The 13821-nt window shown below is 37.5% G+C and overlaps 1 protein-coding gene across 5 annotated transcripts in view; it reads left to right on the forward strand.

The window, feature by feature from the left end:
• Positions 1–1904: 1904 nt before the first annotated feature.
• LOC123766185 (fap1 adhesin) overlaps positions 1905–13821 on the forward strand; it is a 38906-nt gene continuing 26989 nt past the window's right edge. For 3 of the 5 annotated variants that reach the window (XM_045755122.2, XM_045755126.2, XM_069321174.1), the window contains exons 1-7: positions 1905–1979; positions 3364–3860; positions 6266–6358; positions 8316–8903; positions 10191–10373; positions 11442–11608; positions 13471–13560. In XM_045755122.2, coding sequence (XP_045611078.2) covers positions 3422–3860; positions 6266–6358; positions 8316–8903; positions 10191–10373; positions 11442–11608; positions 13471–13560 — 1560 coding nt within the window. In that variant the 5' untranslated portion in view covers positions 1905–1979; positions 3364–3421. Of the gene's footprint in view, positions 1980–2770; positions 2889–3363; positions 3861–6265; positions 6359–8315; positions 8904–10190; positions 10374–11441; positions 11609–13470; positions 13561–13821 lie in introns of those variants that run through there. The other 2 variants (XM_045755123.2, XM_069321173.1) reach the window with 2 other exon arrangements.

The following is a 13821-nucleotide window of genomic DNA, read 5'->3' on the forward strand; positions in this document are numbered from 1 at the left end:
CTGCCGCGAAGAATCGTTTTTTCATCCAAGTACACATTTTACTGTTGCGTTAAACAGAGGCTACAGTTAAGGAATTGCACCCAGTAAATCCTCCCCGGCCAGGATACGAACCCATGACATAGCGCTCGCGGAACGCCAGGCGAGTGTCTTACCACTACACCACGGAGACTGCAATTTATATAGTATCGTATATAGTATAGTATTTATATAGTATAGTTTTAATTTATATAGTATCCTTATTATGACCAAACCATACATCAGAAAATAGAGAAACGACGACGTTTCGACCCGTCATACACTATTTCCGTAAGATAATCTATCCAGTTACTTGTTGAAGCAGAGTGTTACCATTTATTAACTATCGATTTAGTAACGGTTGACCAACAAGCGCAGAATGGCAGCGTCTGTTTCGCTTTGGCCTTGGACTTGTGTCTAAACAACAAGTGATCAATGGTGTGTATGATATTAGTAATTACGTCTGTTAAGTATAATTAGTAAAAAAATGTGTATGTTAAACATCTTAATCGCAATTTTAAACCGTCTTTGCTGCTCAACTTTAAATGTTTAAACAAACAATTTTTTTGTACATTTTGCGTTTTTACATTTTAATTTACAGTAAACACCGTTTGTTACAGTAAAGACTGAACACTATTCGAACAATATTTATATTTTCTTATTTAATACCTACGCAGAATTACATCAAAAATAATTTATACTCCAAAATTGGCTTACCCCTCAAAAAATTATTACGTTCGTGTACCGCTGGCATTCTTCGGTTTGTTTTGAATCCGTTGAGGAGTCCAAGTGGCGACGCTGGGTCAGCGAGCATCCCTCCAGCGACTACTTCCACCAACCCTCCCCAGACACAACTCTGTACCCAGCGACGATCGTACCCTTGCTTCATTTTCGTATACCCACTTATCCAAATTTGATTATTTGATTCATTATTAAAGAGGTCACACACACATATGTTATGGGCGGCGATGGAGAGAGATATAGTTACGGTAGTGGGCGCAAGAGCTAAACCCGGTTTTGTTTAACTATGGAAGTATACAATACAATACAATACAATTTTATTTAGGTAAGGTACATACATACAATAAATTTTTACAAGGATTGGTAGACTTATAGGTAGAGCTAGTACATACAATGCCTAAAGCCACTATTACGCAAAGCGTTTCGGGCATGATAAACTTAAATGACAAGCTTAATACTAATTGAGCATGAGTAGAATGAAAACAAGAAATGAAAACATAGATGAAAAAGCAGCACAAATACAATTATGTCGACAAACAGCGCTCTTTAAAGAAAAAAAAAACAGACATTGGTTGACAATAGAAGGGTAAGGTAAAGTTAGTAATATAATTTTTTTGTATGTCTGAACAGTATGTGTAGTATAGATTTTCAAGTTGTACAAGGTAGTTATGTGATACATAATTAATGAGTTTATTAACTAACCATGGGAAGTGATATGGAATAAAGAATAGTTAAAGCTACAGTGGGTGATAAAACACAACAGATATAAGATTTAAATTTGCAGGCATTACAAGAGCCAGACTTGGGCTCTTGACATTCAGAAATGTACAGTACCTGTCTTGCATATTAAATTAATCTTCCACTGTTTACGTTTAAAGTTTATAGTTTCCAAACATCATGTAAAAATTGTCAATCATTTTCTAATTTTAATATTTTCCATCAACTCTTGAATGTTATATAATCTTACGCAGTTTTTTTTAAGAATTACCAATTAAGCTTATAATAATTGTTTATATATTGTCTTCCTAATTTTTATGTCATGCCCGAAATTCTCTGCGCATTAGTGGCTTTACGCATTGCATTTAAGATTTTCATTTAAGCTAGAAAAGACAAATTTAAATTTTTGACGCTGGAGCGAGTCGTTGAAACAGCTCTTCGCCAGTAGCGTTCGCCGCCGCTGCAGGACGTTGATGGTGGAAGCGACGGGCGAGCGTTGAACTGAGGTACTAGCATATATATAATCCCCTACTGATTATATTCCTGTGGAAATAGTTGTTCGTAGATGTGAATTGTTGTGCGTGTGTATGTCTCGAGTACGCACAGGCGAATGCTGCCTAGCTGTAGTGTTAAAAGGTGTGGGGGCAGGGACTGGGGTCGTGGTAGGTGTGGGGTACAGGACTGTGGTGGTGGCAGCAGGTGTGGGTACAGGACTAGGGTGGTGGTAGGTGTGGGGTACAGGACTGGGGTGGTGGTAGGTGTGGGGTACAGGACTGTGGTGGTGGTGGCAGCAGGTGTAGGGGATACAGGACTGGGGTGGTGGTAGGTGTGGGTATTGGTTGATACATTTTAGTCAAACCTATTGGCATATCTCAAGTCTGAATCGAGGACACCTCCACCGAGTCTCCACGACCCTCCATGCCTAACACACACACTTTGCGACTGTGATGTTGTATATTTAACGTTGTGCACTTAGGAATTTTTTAAATTCTTCTCGGATGCAAATATTGACACCTGAATCCAGCACATGTCCTGAAAAATACGGATGTATGGCAACCCTAGTCCAACCAGGCTTTGGTTTTTGCCTTTAGACATAGAGGGCCTTCAATATTCTGCAAGCTAAAAGTTTTGTTAAGCGTCATAGTTCAGGAGGACATCTGATATGTCCTCTGTGACCCACATATCAGGGTCTGATATGTGACCCTGTTATATATACTGTATAGGGTCACAGTGTCAACTCTTTCAATTGATTTTCTACCATCCAGCCTCCTGGGATGTAGTCAGAGGGTGGCAAGAAATTGCTGTTTGTAGCAGGTAGCTGACCTGAGGCGTCGCTGTTGTTCTGCTGATGGGCCGTGTGGTCGTGTGTTGTTGCTCGTCAACAACGGCAGCAATAGTCCTGGGGTGGTGGCGAGGTGAGGCCCAGTCTTGGAATATGGGAGTTAAACTTTGGGCACCAGACATGTTATTATTGAAGTGTTATCTAATAGTTCTGAAATAAACAGGGGTTTTGCGTAGTTTGTAATTTAGCTCAGTTTACCTGAAGGTTATCTCTAGTGATCTCAATAGGGACAGGAAGCTGTTGGCTTGCCACGGGTCCCACAATTATTCCTGAAAACTTTATCTAGTTATATGTTAAGCTGAAGTAAATACATACAGGTACTGTCTTTTTCATTCGCATCTTTGACATAGGCAGCTGGATGGTAAACTGAACTCGGCTCGAAACAAAATTAAAAAGAAATAGGGCTTTGCATAATAATTTTATGTCTAGATATCAAGGCTATTGACATGGAAATTTTAATATTAGACAGTTTAAATTAAACTTAGGTAGGGTGCTTTTTAAGAGTCAATTTGTAGTTTGTTAAATTTTCTTACTTCTGTACTTTGCAGATGATTGTCCTGCGAGACTTATAGTTCAGGGTGAAGCCCATGCCTGCGCCAGCAAATCATGGCTTCTCCTGGCCGTTTGTCCTCAAGAGCACGTTCCCATCTCTTGGATGACCTTGACTTCCAACCAGTTCGAGAGATGAGGGCACGTGTATTAAATGATGTTCCTCACATCCCAACTGTTCCGTCCCCCAGAGTGAAATTTAATTTTGTTGATGTGTCGTTTCCTAAACAACCTGAGTGTTCGGGCATACCCGAAGCCGTTCCAGGTAATGTAGAAAGAATGGCGTGCGAGTCGAGAAGAAGAAAAAATTATGAGAGTGATAGAAAAGAAAATAGAGATTTGACAAGAGACAGAGAGAGGTATGACAAAGAAAATAAATGTTCAAATATCATTCAGAGACATGAAGATCGGCATGAGTTTATGACACAGCTTCTGAAGAAGGGTGTCCCAGTATGGGAGGAAGTTTCTGAAGAGGAAAGGAGAATGAAGATTATTGGTAAGAAGGGCTATGAAATTTGTATTAAAGTTTGTAAAATGTACAATTTGCCATAAAAATGTTAATAACAATGTATATTTTATTTTATTTAAATAGCTATTGTTAAGTACAGTTAACTGTGCAATTGTAACTTTGGCACAGTCTAGATGTATAATTCTGCGAATGATGCATGAATTAATGAGTACAGTGGTACAGTATAAGCACTTGTGAGGTTTGATAATTAGAAATGCATTTTTTTTAGCCTTGGCCACCTAAGCAAATTATTAAGCTCTGATAATTATCAGCCAGCAAAATACCCTAACTTCCCACTTTTATACTGTCAAGGTTGTTTTTTATTTTTGTTAAGGGCATTGAACTGTCATTTTTATTCATTATTCTACTAAGGAAAGCATGTAAAGCCAGGGGATCATTTCAGTTTGTTTCCATATTTTACTGGATACTTCCTTGTAGTGACACTAACATAATTATGTCTGTAGAGCACCTATAGGCTTATTTCTCGGCACCACTGCATGCCATGAGTGACCACCTATATTATCTACAAGGTTTGAGACTGACTGACATGTTGGTTAATAGCTGACTAATCCCAAAGTTGCCTGTGATTTATTTCATTAGATGAGCTACCAAAATTGAATAAATACACCATGAACCCTGCCAGCAATTGTCTCTGCCTCACATCTGCACCAGCACACCTTACTTCTTCAGCAGTACCTCACACAACAGCAGCAATTAGGGACAATATGAATGTGCAATCAGCTCCTGCCACTTTTGGCTTATCCTGGCACCTACTCTTGGTCTATGGTTTCAACCTCACAAACTAATTACCACCTTAATTTATTAGTATACAAGTATGGTTGATGTTGATCCTGTTTTTTATTACCTTCTCACTCTGGCTAGCTTACAAGAAGTTAATAGATACACTCCAGTCTCAAGACACCAGAAAGAGTTGTGGATTAGCTAAAGAGACTTAAGAGACACATTGCTATGGAGTTGACCTTGGAATAACAAAACACTCGGCCATTGTTGACCAAACACACACTAGAAAATGAAGAGACAATGACGTTTGTCGTCCTGGACCATTATCAAGTCGATTGTGATAGATAGCATGCACCGACTTGATTATGGTCCAGGACAGACCGAAACGTAGTCGTCTCTTCATCTTCTGGTGGGGTTTGGTGAACAAGGCTTCAGCCACGTTATTGTGACTTATCGTCTGCACCCAGCCATTGCCAGATTTCAGTGGTTTTGACACCAACAGCACTACTAGGATATATCCTTAAAAGGCACGATGCACATTGACATCTAGCATTTACTACTGACATACAGTACTCTCTTTTGGGTAGAGTCACCCATATTTGGACGGTTTCTGGTCCCACGACATCAGAGACTTAATAACTCTTTCCTGTTTCCTGCATTGTTAGTATAAATAACACCAAAAAATCCTCACATCAACAATAACATACATGTTGATATAGAAGATAATCCACAAATAAATATATGGGAAATGTGACTAATATTTTCACATTACAGGTACACATGTCTTCTGAAATCCATGGCAAACCATACTTTAATCATAATATAAAAATACTGTTCTTAAAATGAAGAGTTTGTTATTTCTGGCAGATGTGAAATTTCCAACGTTTAAGCTGACAAACTAGTAGACAACTAGGAAAGGTAATATTACACATTGGTACTGTAACAGTTCTATTGTTACGTAAAGTATGGTGACAAATAAACACAGACACTAAGATACTATATATATATTTGGTCGAATATACAGAAGTACACAGGTGATACGTTGGTGTGAGTTGAGCGCACTGAGCTTTGGTACAGTATCTCGCAAGTGTCTGCTCTAGACCACACTTGAAAGTAGACTAGTTAATGTTCGCTACACCGCTGCTTATATTGCTCGGGCATCTCGCCGTGTTGCCCGGGCAACGCCTCACCTCATTCATCTCCAAAGGTTGACAGGAACATTAACACTATATTTGGAGCGAGTATATTATTGGGATAATCTACTCGCTACAGTACTGTGTCCAGAAATCGGCATGTAAAATGACATATGGTCAGTCTCTGGACGTGGCAATTACTGTAACTAAATCACCTGATAGCACACCAGTCTAAAAAGACGTACTGTATCATGTATATTGTATTACATATAAAAATCAGATCTTAATACCCACTGGTTTTCTTGATATATGGCACCAAACTTGGGAATGTCGGTTGTTGGTATCTGGACATGGGCAGTGACTCAATCTGACAAAAAAAAATGTTCTCGTACATTGGTAATCTATTGTACCATAATGAAGCGTAATGATTTGCTACTGATTATATGAAGGTATTAAATTATTTATCGGTTTCTTTCCTTTAAATTTTCAAAGGTTCATACAATGTTTTGTTTGTTCTAGGTGGAACAAATCCATTTAAGCATCTGCCTCGCCAAACTATCCCCAACCCTCCGAACATCACTCTTCGGAATTCAAATAAGAATCAAAAGTCAAGTAAGTTTTCTTAATTAAAATTTATCAGTATTTTTAATTGTTCATGGTTGTTCATGTGCATGTTTTATTTTTCATTCTGGATTTATTTTCTAATTCTGCTGAGTAGGTTTTCAAACATTATCTTAACCACATTTACTCTATAAGCTGTGGTGAAAAGATTAATTAGTGGTGCTTACATGTCTTGGATGTCCCTTGTTTTCTTTTGGCCTACATCAGTTTTTTTTTTTCCTGTAAGTGCCCAGTCTCTAAGTTTTTGTACTTGGTATGTTTTAAGTCCATTATCTGAGTTCTGTGTCTTATTTGTTTTTGAAGTTATGGATAGAGGTGGTGTCCATGGCATAAAGTGCATTCTACTTGCTGCATTATGTCTGCAAATATGGACATGATACAGTGCACCCCCATTCATATGGTAGGTGTGAGTTAATACATATGATTAAGAAGAGTAATGGGCCCGGGACTCATATTAGAGGACAATACTTGCTGCATCCATCTAGTCTAATGTCTTCTTGTTCTGACCCTCTGTTTCTTGTCTGTTAAGTACTCCTTTTTTTTCTCACCATTTCAGTGCTCTACATTGAATCTGGTTAATGATTCAGATGAGAATCTGAAGTGCCTAAGTGCCTCCTTTTTTGTACAGGGTATTAATGTTTTTTTTATTCAGTTAACTGTAAGGAGTCTTGTCTAAGGGAGCAAATGAGGATCCTGGCCTCAGAAATAAGATATTGAGCATGTTGTAGATGACATTCCTTTCTTAGCTGATCCGTCAGTTGAACTTGTTCCCTCCCATTTGTCTCTAATTATCATGTACAGCCTTCCAGGTGTTTCTCTTTCGTTTAGAGGCTGTGACAACACCAGGCCACTTGAGCCCCTTACTGTACCGATGTCTGAAATTTCAGCAGTAACCGAGTAGACGGCAGGTGTTGCATGTCACCTGGTAGCAATGTCTAGGGCTCAGAGTGAAGTGTGATCTGTGGGTAGGGTTGTTTATAGGACCAATGCTGCTGCTTGGTGTCTGGTGGTAGCAGTGGCCAGGGGGTTAATTAGTAGTTTGTATATGCAGAGCTTGACTTGGCATTCTCTGATTTTATTTATTTCTCTTATAGAGTTTTGTCAAGATTAAATGAATGTAACTGCTGATATTCATTCATAGTTGGGCTGGGATTTTTCCCAGTGTCTACCTTCCTACTTACATGGTTGTGAAGGAAAGATTTTTGTTCCCTAAAGAGAAGCGAAGGTTGTTCTGACTATGGGTGGAGGTAGTAAGGCTCTGTGAGAGTAAGCAAGACTTGCCTTGCCTAATTGAGCTACCAAGTAACCTCCGCTGAAAGGAGCATTTAATCTACACTCGACACTTCATTTGTTAATATCTTTAATCATCTTTACCTTGATTATTCACATATTTTTCACAGAACTGATGTTTCCCATCCCATGAAATTGGAGACAGGTAATAATAATGTTTGTACTGTACTTGATATTTAAAAATCAACCATATTTTTCTAATGATTTTCATAAACACTAACCCAGACATGGTCAAAGAAAGTTGTACGTATTTCAACAATCTCTAGATGATTTATATATTTAGAATGTCATAATATATTTAAAAAGAATTCCTGACATTTTCCATGCATTGATATAGGAAATATTTTGTTGTAGGTGGCCAATGACAAGCGACTTAACCCTATGTACTGACAAGGCCTTACGTGGTGTATGTTCTCTTCTGCCTTTTATTAGTTTGTAACACTCCTCATATAAGCAGAAGCCAAACAGCATCTTTTGTATTTAAGACTTCAATTTTTATCTTTCTCTATGTCTAGCATTTTTTTAATGCATCTTATTCACAATAACTTAAATATTGACAACTGTTACAGCTATACGTACTGTCATTTATTGTATTAAAGCATAGTATTTTTATTGTTAAATTACAGTTTCATGCTAATTTGTATGATTATTCTATCAGGCAAAGTACCAACAGCTGTGTGGGAAGATGTTCCGCATGGATCCATGAATTCCTATCCTCTCCGTCCAGACGAAAACTTAGATTCATCTTTAGATAGTGTTAGAAGTAAAGATGAAAGACTTCATGATCATGAAGATTTAGTTAGTGAAGTACCCAAGAGCTCTTCTAGGCAGGGCCTTGGGAAAAAGCACCAGTCACAAGTCCAACAATCAATAAAGCAAGATAAGACACAAGTACAAAATTCAGTTCTCCAAACTCATATACAAGAATCACACTCAAATCAGCCTATTACCTCACCAGTGCCATACAAGAGTAAGAATGATTACTTTCCTGGCCACAGCTCAAGCTCGGAACACTCGCCAGAACAATGCTCAAGTCAGCAAAATGATGCATGTATTACAGAAATAAACCAGACACACGTGCAAGAAACTCATTTTGATGAACATGATTCTCAGTCGGTTTCAGAAAAGACTGGTTATACCCCTACTGAAGAGCCTGGTAAGGCTGTAAACATAGTACCAGGTGAAGAAAGGCATTCAAGGCCTGTGATGAAGAGAATACATGGTGGACGAATTGAAGATAATGGCGGTGAGTTACAAATTTAATTTTACAATTTTATATTTATTGGTCTCATTAATAACTTTTATTTCTAAATATTCATTCCTATTGATAATGATCAATATACCAGATCGTTCCTTTGGGAAAAGTGAGAAAGATATTTTTGTAATTCAGCCATTCATATCCTGTCCTTCTTTTCATGCCCAGACCATTGTAAAGTTTATATTTCTTTTAACACCTAAAGTGTGAAAAAAAAATTCATATAATTTTCATGTTAGCTGTATGCAAAAAAAAGGAAAAGGCAAAAAGCACTAGTGTCCGTGTCTTTGTGTGTCACGTACATCGTAAGATTTATGGGTAAAGGGGCTATTTGATCTGTGTACAGTGGTTACTAGATATTACTCTCACATTAAGTAATAGGAGGAGCTGTGATGATCATGTTGGAGAGTTTGTGTGTTTGCCATTTCACTTGGATTTACACACTGTGTGGTATAACTCAGTTTATTTACACATAGTTGACAAGAACCATGAGTATTGTATATAGAGCTACAATGTAAGATGTACACCTATTTTGCATGTAAATCTGTTCGTGATAGCTCCAAAGAAGTGCAACCTACTCTTTTTGCTGTTTTTCTCTGATAATGTTCTGAAAAAGATTTAAGCACTGGCGGGAAACACCTAAATGTGATTTGACAATGATCTCTTTGTTTGTAGTACAAAATAACCTCATTGATAGTAAGGAATTAAATATGATAGCATAATTTGTTTTTCATGGATTAGATTAACTCTTAGTACATCCATGTATATGGATTATAACCACATTTACATCATTTGGACACAAACTGGGTGATAGTAAGTAATATCATTATTTGACAAATTTGTTAACCTGGTGATAAGCCCATGATGATAACTGTACTTTAAGGGTTAAAATGTGTGTTCATTTTCAATTTCTAACATCACTGCATGGGAGGGGGGAAGACGGGTTGAAATGGGGGGAGGGAAGAAGGGTTGAAATGGGCGGAAGGGCTGTTTGAGGAGATGGGGACCAAGATAAAGAAAGAGGTGGGGAGGGGTTGGGATGTTGGGGAAGAAAAATTGAGAGGAGAAGAGAGGGAAGATAGGGAAACAGATGAAAGAGGAGGTAGATTGGGAGAGGGGGGGGGGGAGGAAGTGGGGAGAGAGACCCAGGTACAGCTGGGTTACCCATGCTAGTATTTTTATATACACTTGTAGTTTATCTTTCATTACTGGTTAATCATATTGACAGCAGTCTTGTTTTATTTTGTGTTCACTGTCTATTATCAATAATAATTTCAGTTACAGAATATATTAGCTGGTGGCCAGGAGATGAACCTATGAGAGAGAGGGGTATGAAAGGGGAAGAGGAGAAACATGAGAGGGAACCCACTAAAGAATCTAGGAGCAAGAGAGACTTGTCTGCACCATCGTCCTCTACTGCACAACCCCCAAAAAGGCAACACAAATTAATAAACAGTGAAGGTAACTATTACTGGATTTTTTTTTGTTTTGTTTTCTACCTCCATGAAATTTAGAGGATTTTTTTCACGATTCAGCAGCACGATTCTTATGTCATTAGAGCCTGAAGCACATGAATTTGAGTGTTACAACCTAGTAAAATAATAGTGAAAGTAAAGTGAATAAGAGCTAAAAGAGGTTGGACAGGTGGGGAAAACTGTGGATACTTTATTTATTTTTTTATATATTATATATTCAAGAATTCTTACATTCTTGTACAGCCACTAGTGTGCGTTGTGTTTCGGGCAAGTCCTTAATCCTATGTTCCCCGGAATGCGACCCCGCCAAATCGTTTAACAACCAGGTAACCATTTTATTGTTAGGTAAACAGAGGCTACAGTTAAGGATTGATGCCCAGTAAATCCTCCCTGGCCAGTATGATTATAAGCCAAGAGGGAGTGTAACTGTCTCTTGTTGATGGTTGTCATTTAAAATGTGCACTTAACTCATTGTAGCAGGGAGTAGTCAGTGTGATGCAGAGATTGATGTCTACAGGTAAAAGAAAAGTTTGTAAATTTAAAAAGCACTTTGTGTATCTGATAAGGGTATAATGTAAATACAGGATTTATGGGTAAATAGAGAGTAAGGTCTTATTCCAGTGAGATGCATAGTATTTTTAATTTCTTTCATTATTGCCCTGTTTTCCACTTTCTCACTTTGGTGTAACATTTGACCAGAAAAGACAGAATAGAAAAGGAAGGTTAAACTTATTTAAAATAACATCCATCTTTTTATCATACCTTTCACTATAAAACAGTATCATCAACAGCCAGCATCACTGCACTCTAGTAAATCATTCACAGTAGTATTCCACCATTATAAGAATACTGTAAAGTGCCATTTGTCAGTTGTCGGGTAGAAATTTATCAATAATTCATTCAAGCTTGAAATAAACTGTTTCCACCTAGTCTTGTTTCTCATACTTGGCTTACATTATTCACAACCATTTCCTGCTTCTTCATAAATTTACCTTGTTTACTCACTTTCTTGGCACTGAATTTAAATATATCAGAATTTATATCTTTATTTTAGAGGTAGAGTTGGAAAAACCTGCTAAAACTCCTCCACGTGTAAGAAAATATGAACAAGCTGAAGTTAGGAAATACATGGAGGCAAAACGTTCAGAGCGATTTAAAAGCCGCAAGGAAGAAAAGCAACAACAGGAGCTAGAAAAGATGAAGAGAGAAGAAAGACTCAAGGTAGGCTTACAATTTTTATTATTTAAGATAATTATAACATTGCATAAAGTTTTCATGCTTGCTTGAAAAAATTAGAATTACAAATTAGCTGCCATTTAAGGTTTGAAAGTTAGCCTATGGGGCTCTTCAGCTATAATAATACTGTACTTGAGTTAAGGACTTAATAGAAGTGGCAGTCAGTTGATTTAACACCTACCCTGTGACTACATTTTCAGATGGTTACTATAAAATGAAAAGCATTACAATTAATGTATTTGAGGTATTTTACATCTGACTGTCCCATAAGATCTGATGTCCTCTGGACAATGAGTGTGAATGACTTTGTTGACATTCTTGGCATTAGGTCCTCAAAGAAATTTTCAATCAGACTCTGTAGGGTTACAAAAGATGCTATGGGCTCACTAGTATTATGCGCAATCTAGTCTGTATTGACTGTCAAAGATTGACAGTCATTACAGACTTGTTAACTTTCATGTAAACTCAAAGCCATATACAAGTTCATCCTAAGTGTAAGTGTAAATAATATAGATATGTAAGTATCCACTAGGAAAATGAAACAAAAATTCTGAATGTTTTTGTTTCAACACAAAAACATTCAGATTTTTTTTTTTTTTTTCATTTTCCTAGTCCAGGGGTACCTCAGTGTACGAATTTAATCCATTCCTGGAGATGGTTCGTAACCTGAAAATTTGTAAACCGAAGTGAATTTCCCCATAAGAAATAATGAAAAATGAATTAATCCGTTCCAGACTCTCCCAAAAATTATATTCAAAGTATATTTTATACCTAATTCACCCAAATCTTCACTACAAAATTGTGTACAAGTTATTACTTACCTTTACTGGTGACTCCTGTTGGTGTATGGAAGATGGTGAGGAGGGGGGGGAGGAGGAGAGGTGTTATTGTTTGGAAGGGGTCCCCCTTCCATTATAACATCAGGCAGTGATGACTTCTCTGGGGTACACACACTGGCACATTTTCCCTGCATACCACTAGGACCTGCTTCTGGCTCACTGCTTGATTTTCTCACAAGAAATCGTTCCATTGAATATTTTTTTTCCCTTCTTTGTAACACTTGTCTGTAGTGAGGCATCACATTGTCATTAATAAGATCAATGCAACGGCCTGCTACAGCTTTATCTGGGTGATTCTTTTCAGCCAAACTTTGCAGTTCTTCCCATACTGCACACATTTTCTTAATTAATGATAAAGGGACATCATCTACTGCCTCCTCCTCCTCTGAAGATTTGTTGTACTGCCTAGCTAGTTCAACAACACGTGTACTATTTTCATGTTTACGAATGATCTCTTGTTTTTCCTCTATGGTCATTCTCTCATGTGTTTCCTTGCCTTGAACCTTACCACTGGCTTCCTTGGGACCCATGGCAAGATATATAATAACAGATTTTATGTTCAAATAACCAAAAATCCGAAAAAAACTAAATCCTTGCAGAGAATTCAGGTGGGATAGTCACTAGGCGGGAGGCACTGGGAAACTGAGGCATGATCGCCGTGCCACCATACGCTAGGTCGGCCATATGCGTATCAACAAACTCGTATCCCGAGGTAAAGTTTGTAACCCGATTCAAATTTTCCAAAGAAAATTGAAAAGTTCATAAAGAGGGGCATTCGTAAACCGAGGTACCACTGTAGATACTTAGGCATAACTGAATCACATGTGTTTTGTGACTATTCTTGTATCATAGATATAGATATACTGTATAGTTTAGTTGATGTTATAACAGAGACCGGCTGTGTAAATGTCATAATTCCTTTTTGAGAAACATGAAAGTTTATGTATAGACATACGTACTTTTGCCATTTCCACACATCATCTTGTTATTATTACTTCATTATTTTAGGAGCTTGCAGTCAAGACAAAGCAGTTGGCACCATGCAGGAAAATTGAAAATCTCGCAACAACAGCTGCTGGAGACAACAATAGTGGCCAGGTATTGTTTTCTAATTACAGTATAGACTTTGAAAGCAACATTGATTAGTTTGTTTTGCTGTTTCATTCAATTCTGTGAGAAAAGTTAGGAATGTGTTAAAATATAAATAAATATTGAATATTGTTTGACCACTTGTATGGCATGTAAAATGAATTGCACAATTATGACTAAAATGTAGTCAGAGCAGCCAAAATTTAAACAAATAATAAGCAATTGTTGTAAAACAGTGCAAGGTCTCCCAAGTTTGGCAAATCACCAGTG

Source organism: Procambarus clarkii, chromosome 9, assembly GCF_040958095.1.
Source record: "Procambarus clarkii isolate CNS0578487 chromosome 9, FALCON_Pclarkii_2.0, whole genome shotgun sequence".
Lineage (NCBI taxonomy): Eukaryota > Metazoa > Arthropoda > Malacostraca > Decapoda > Cambaridae > Procambarus > Procambarus clarkii.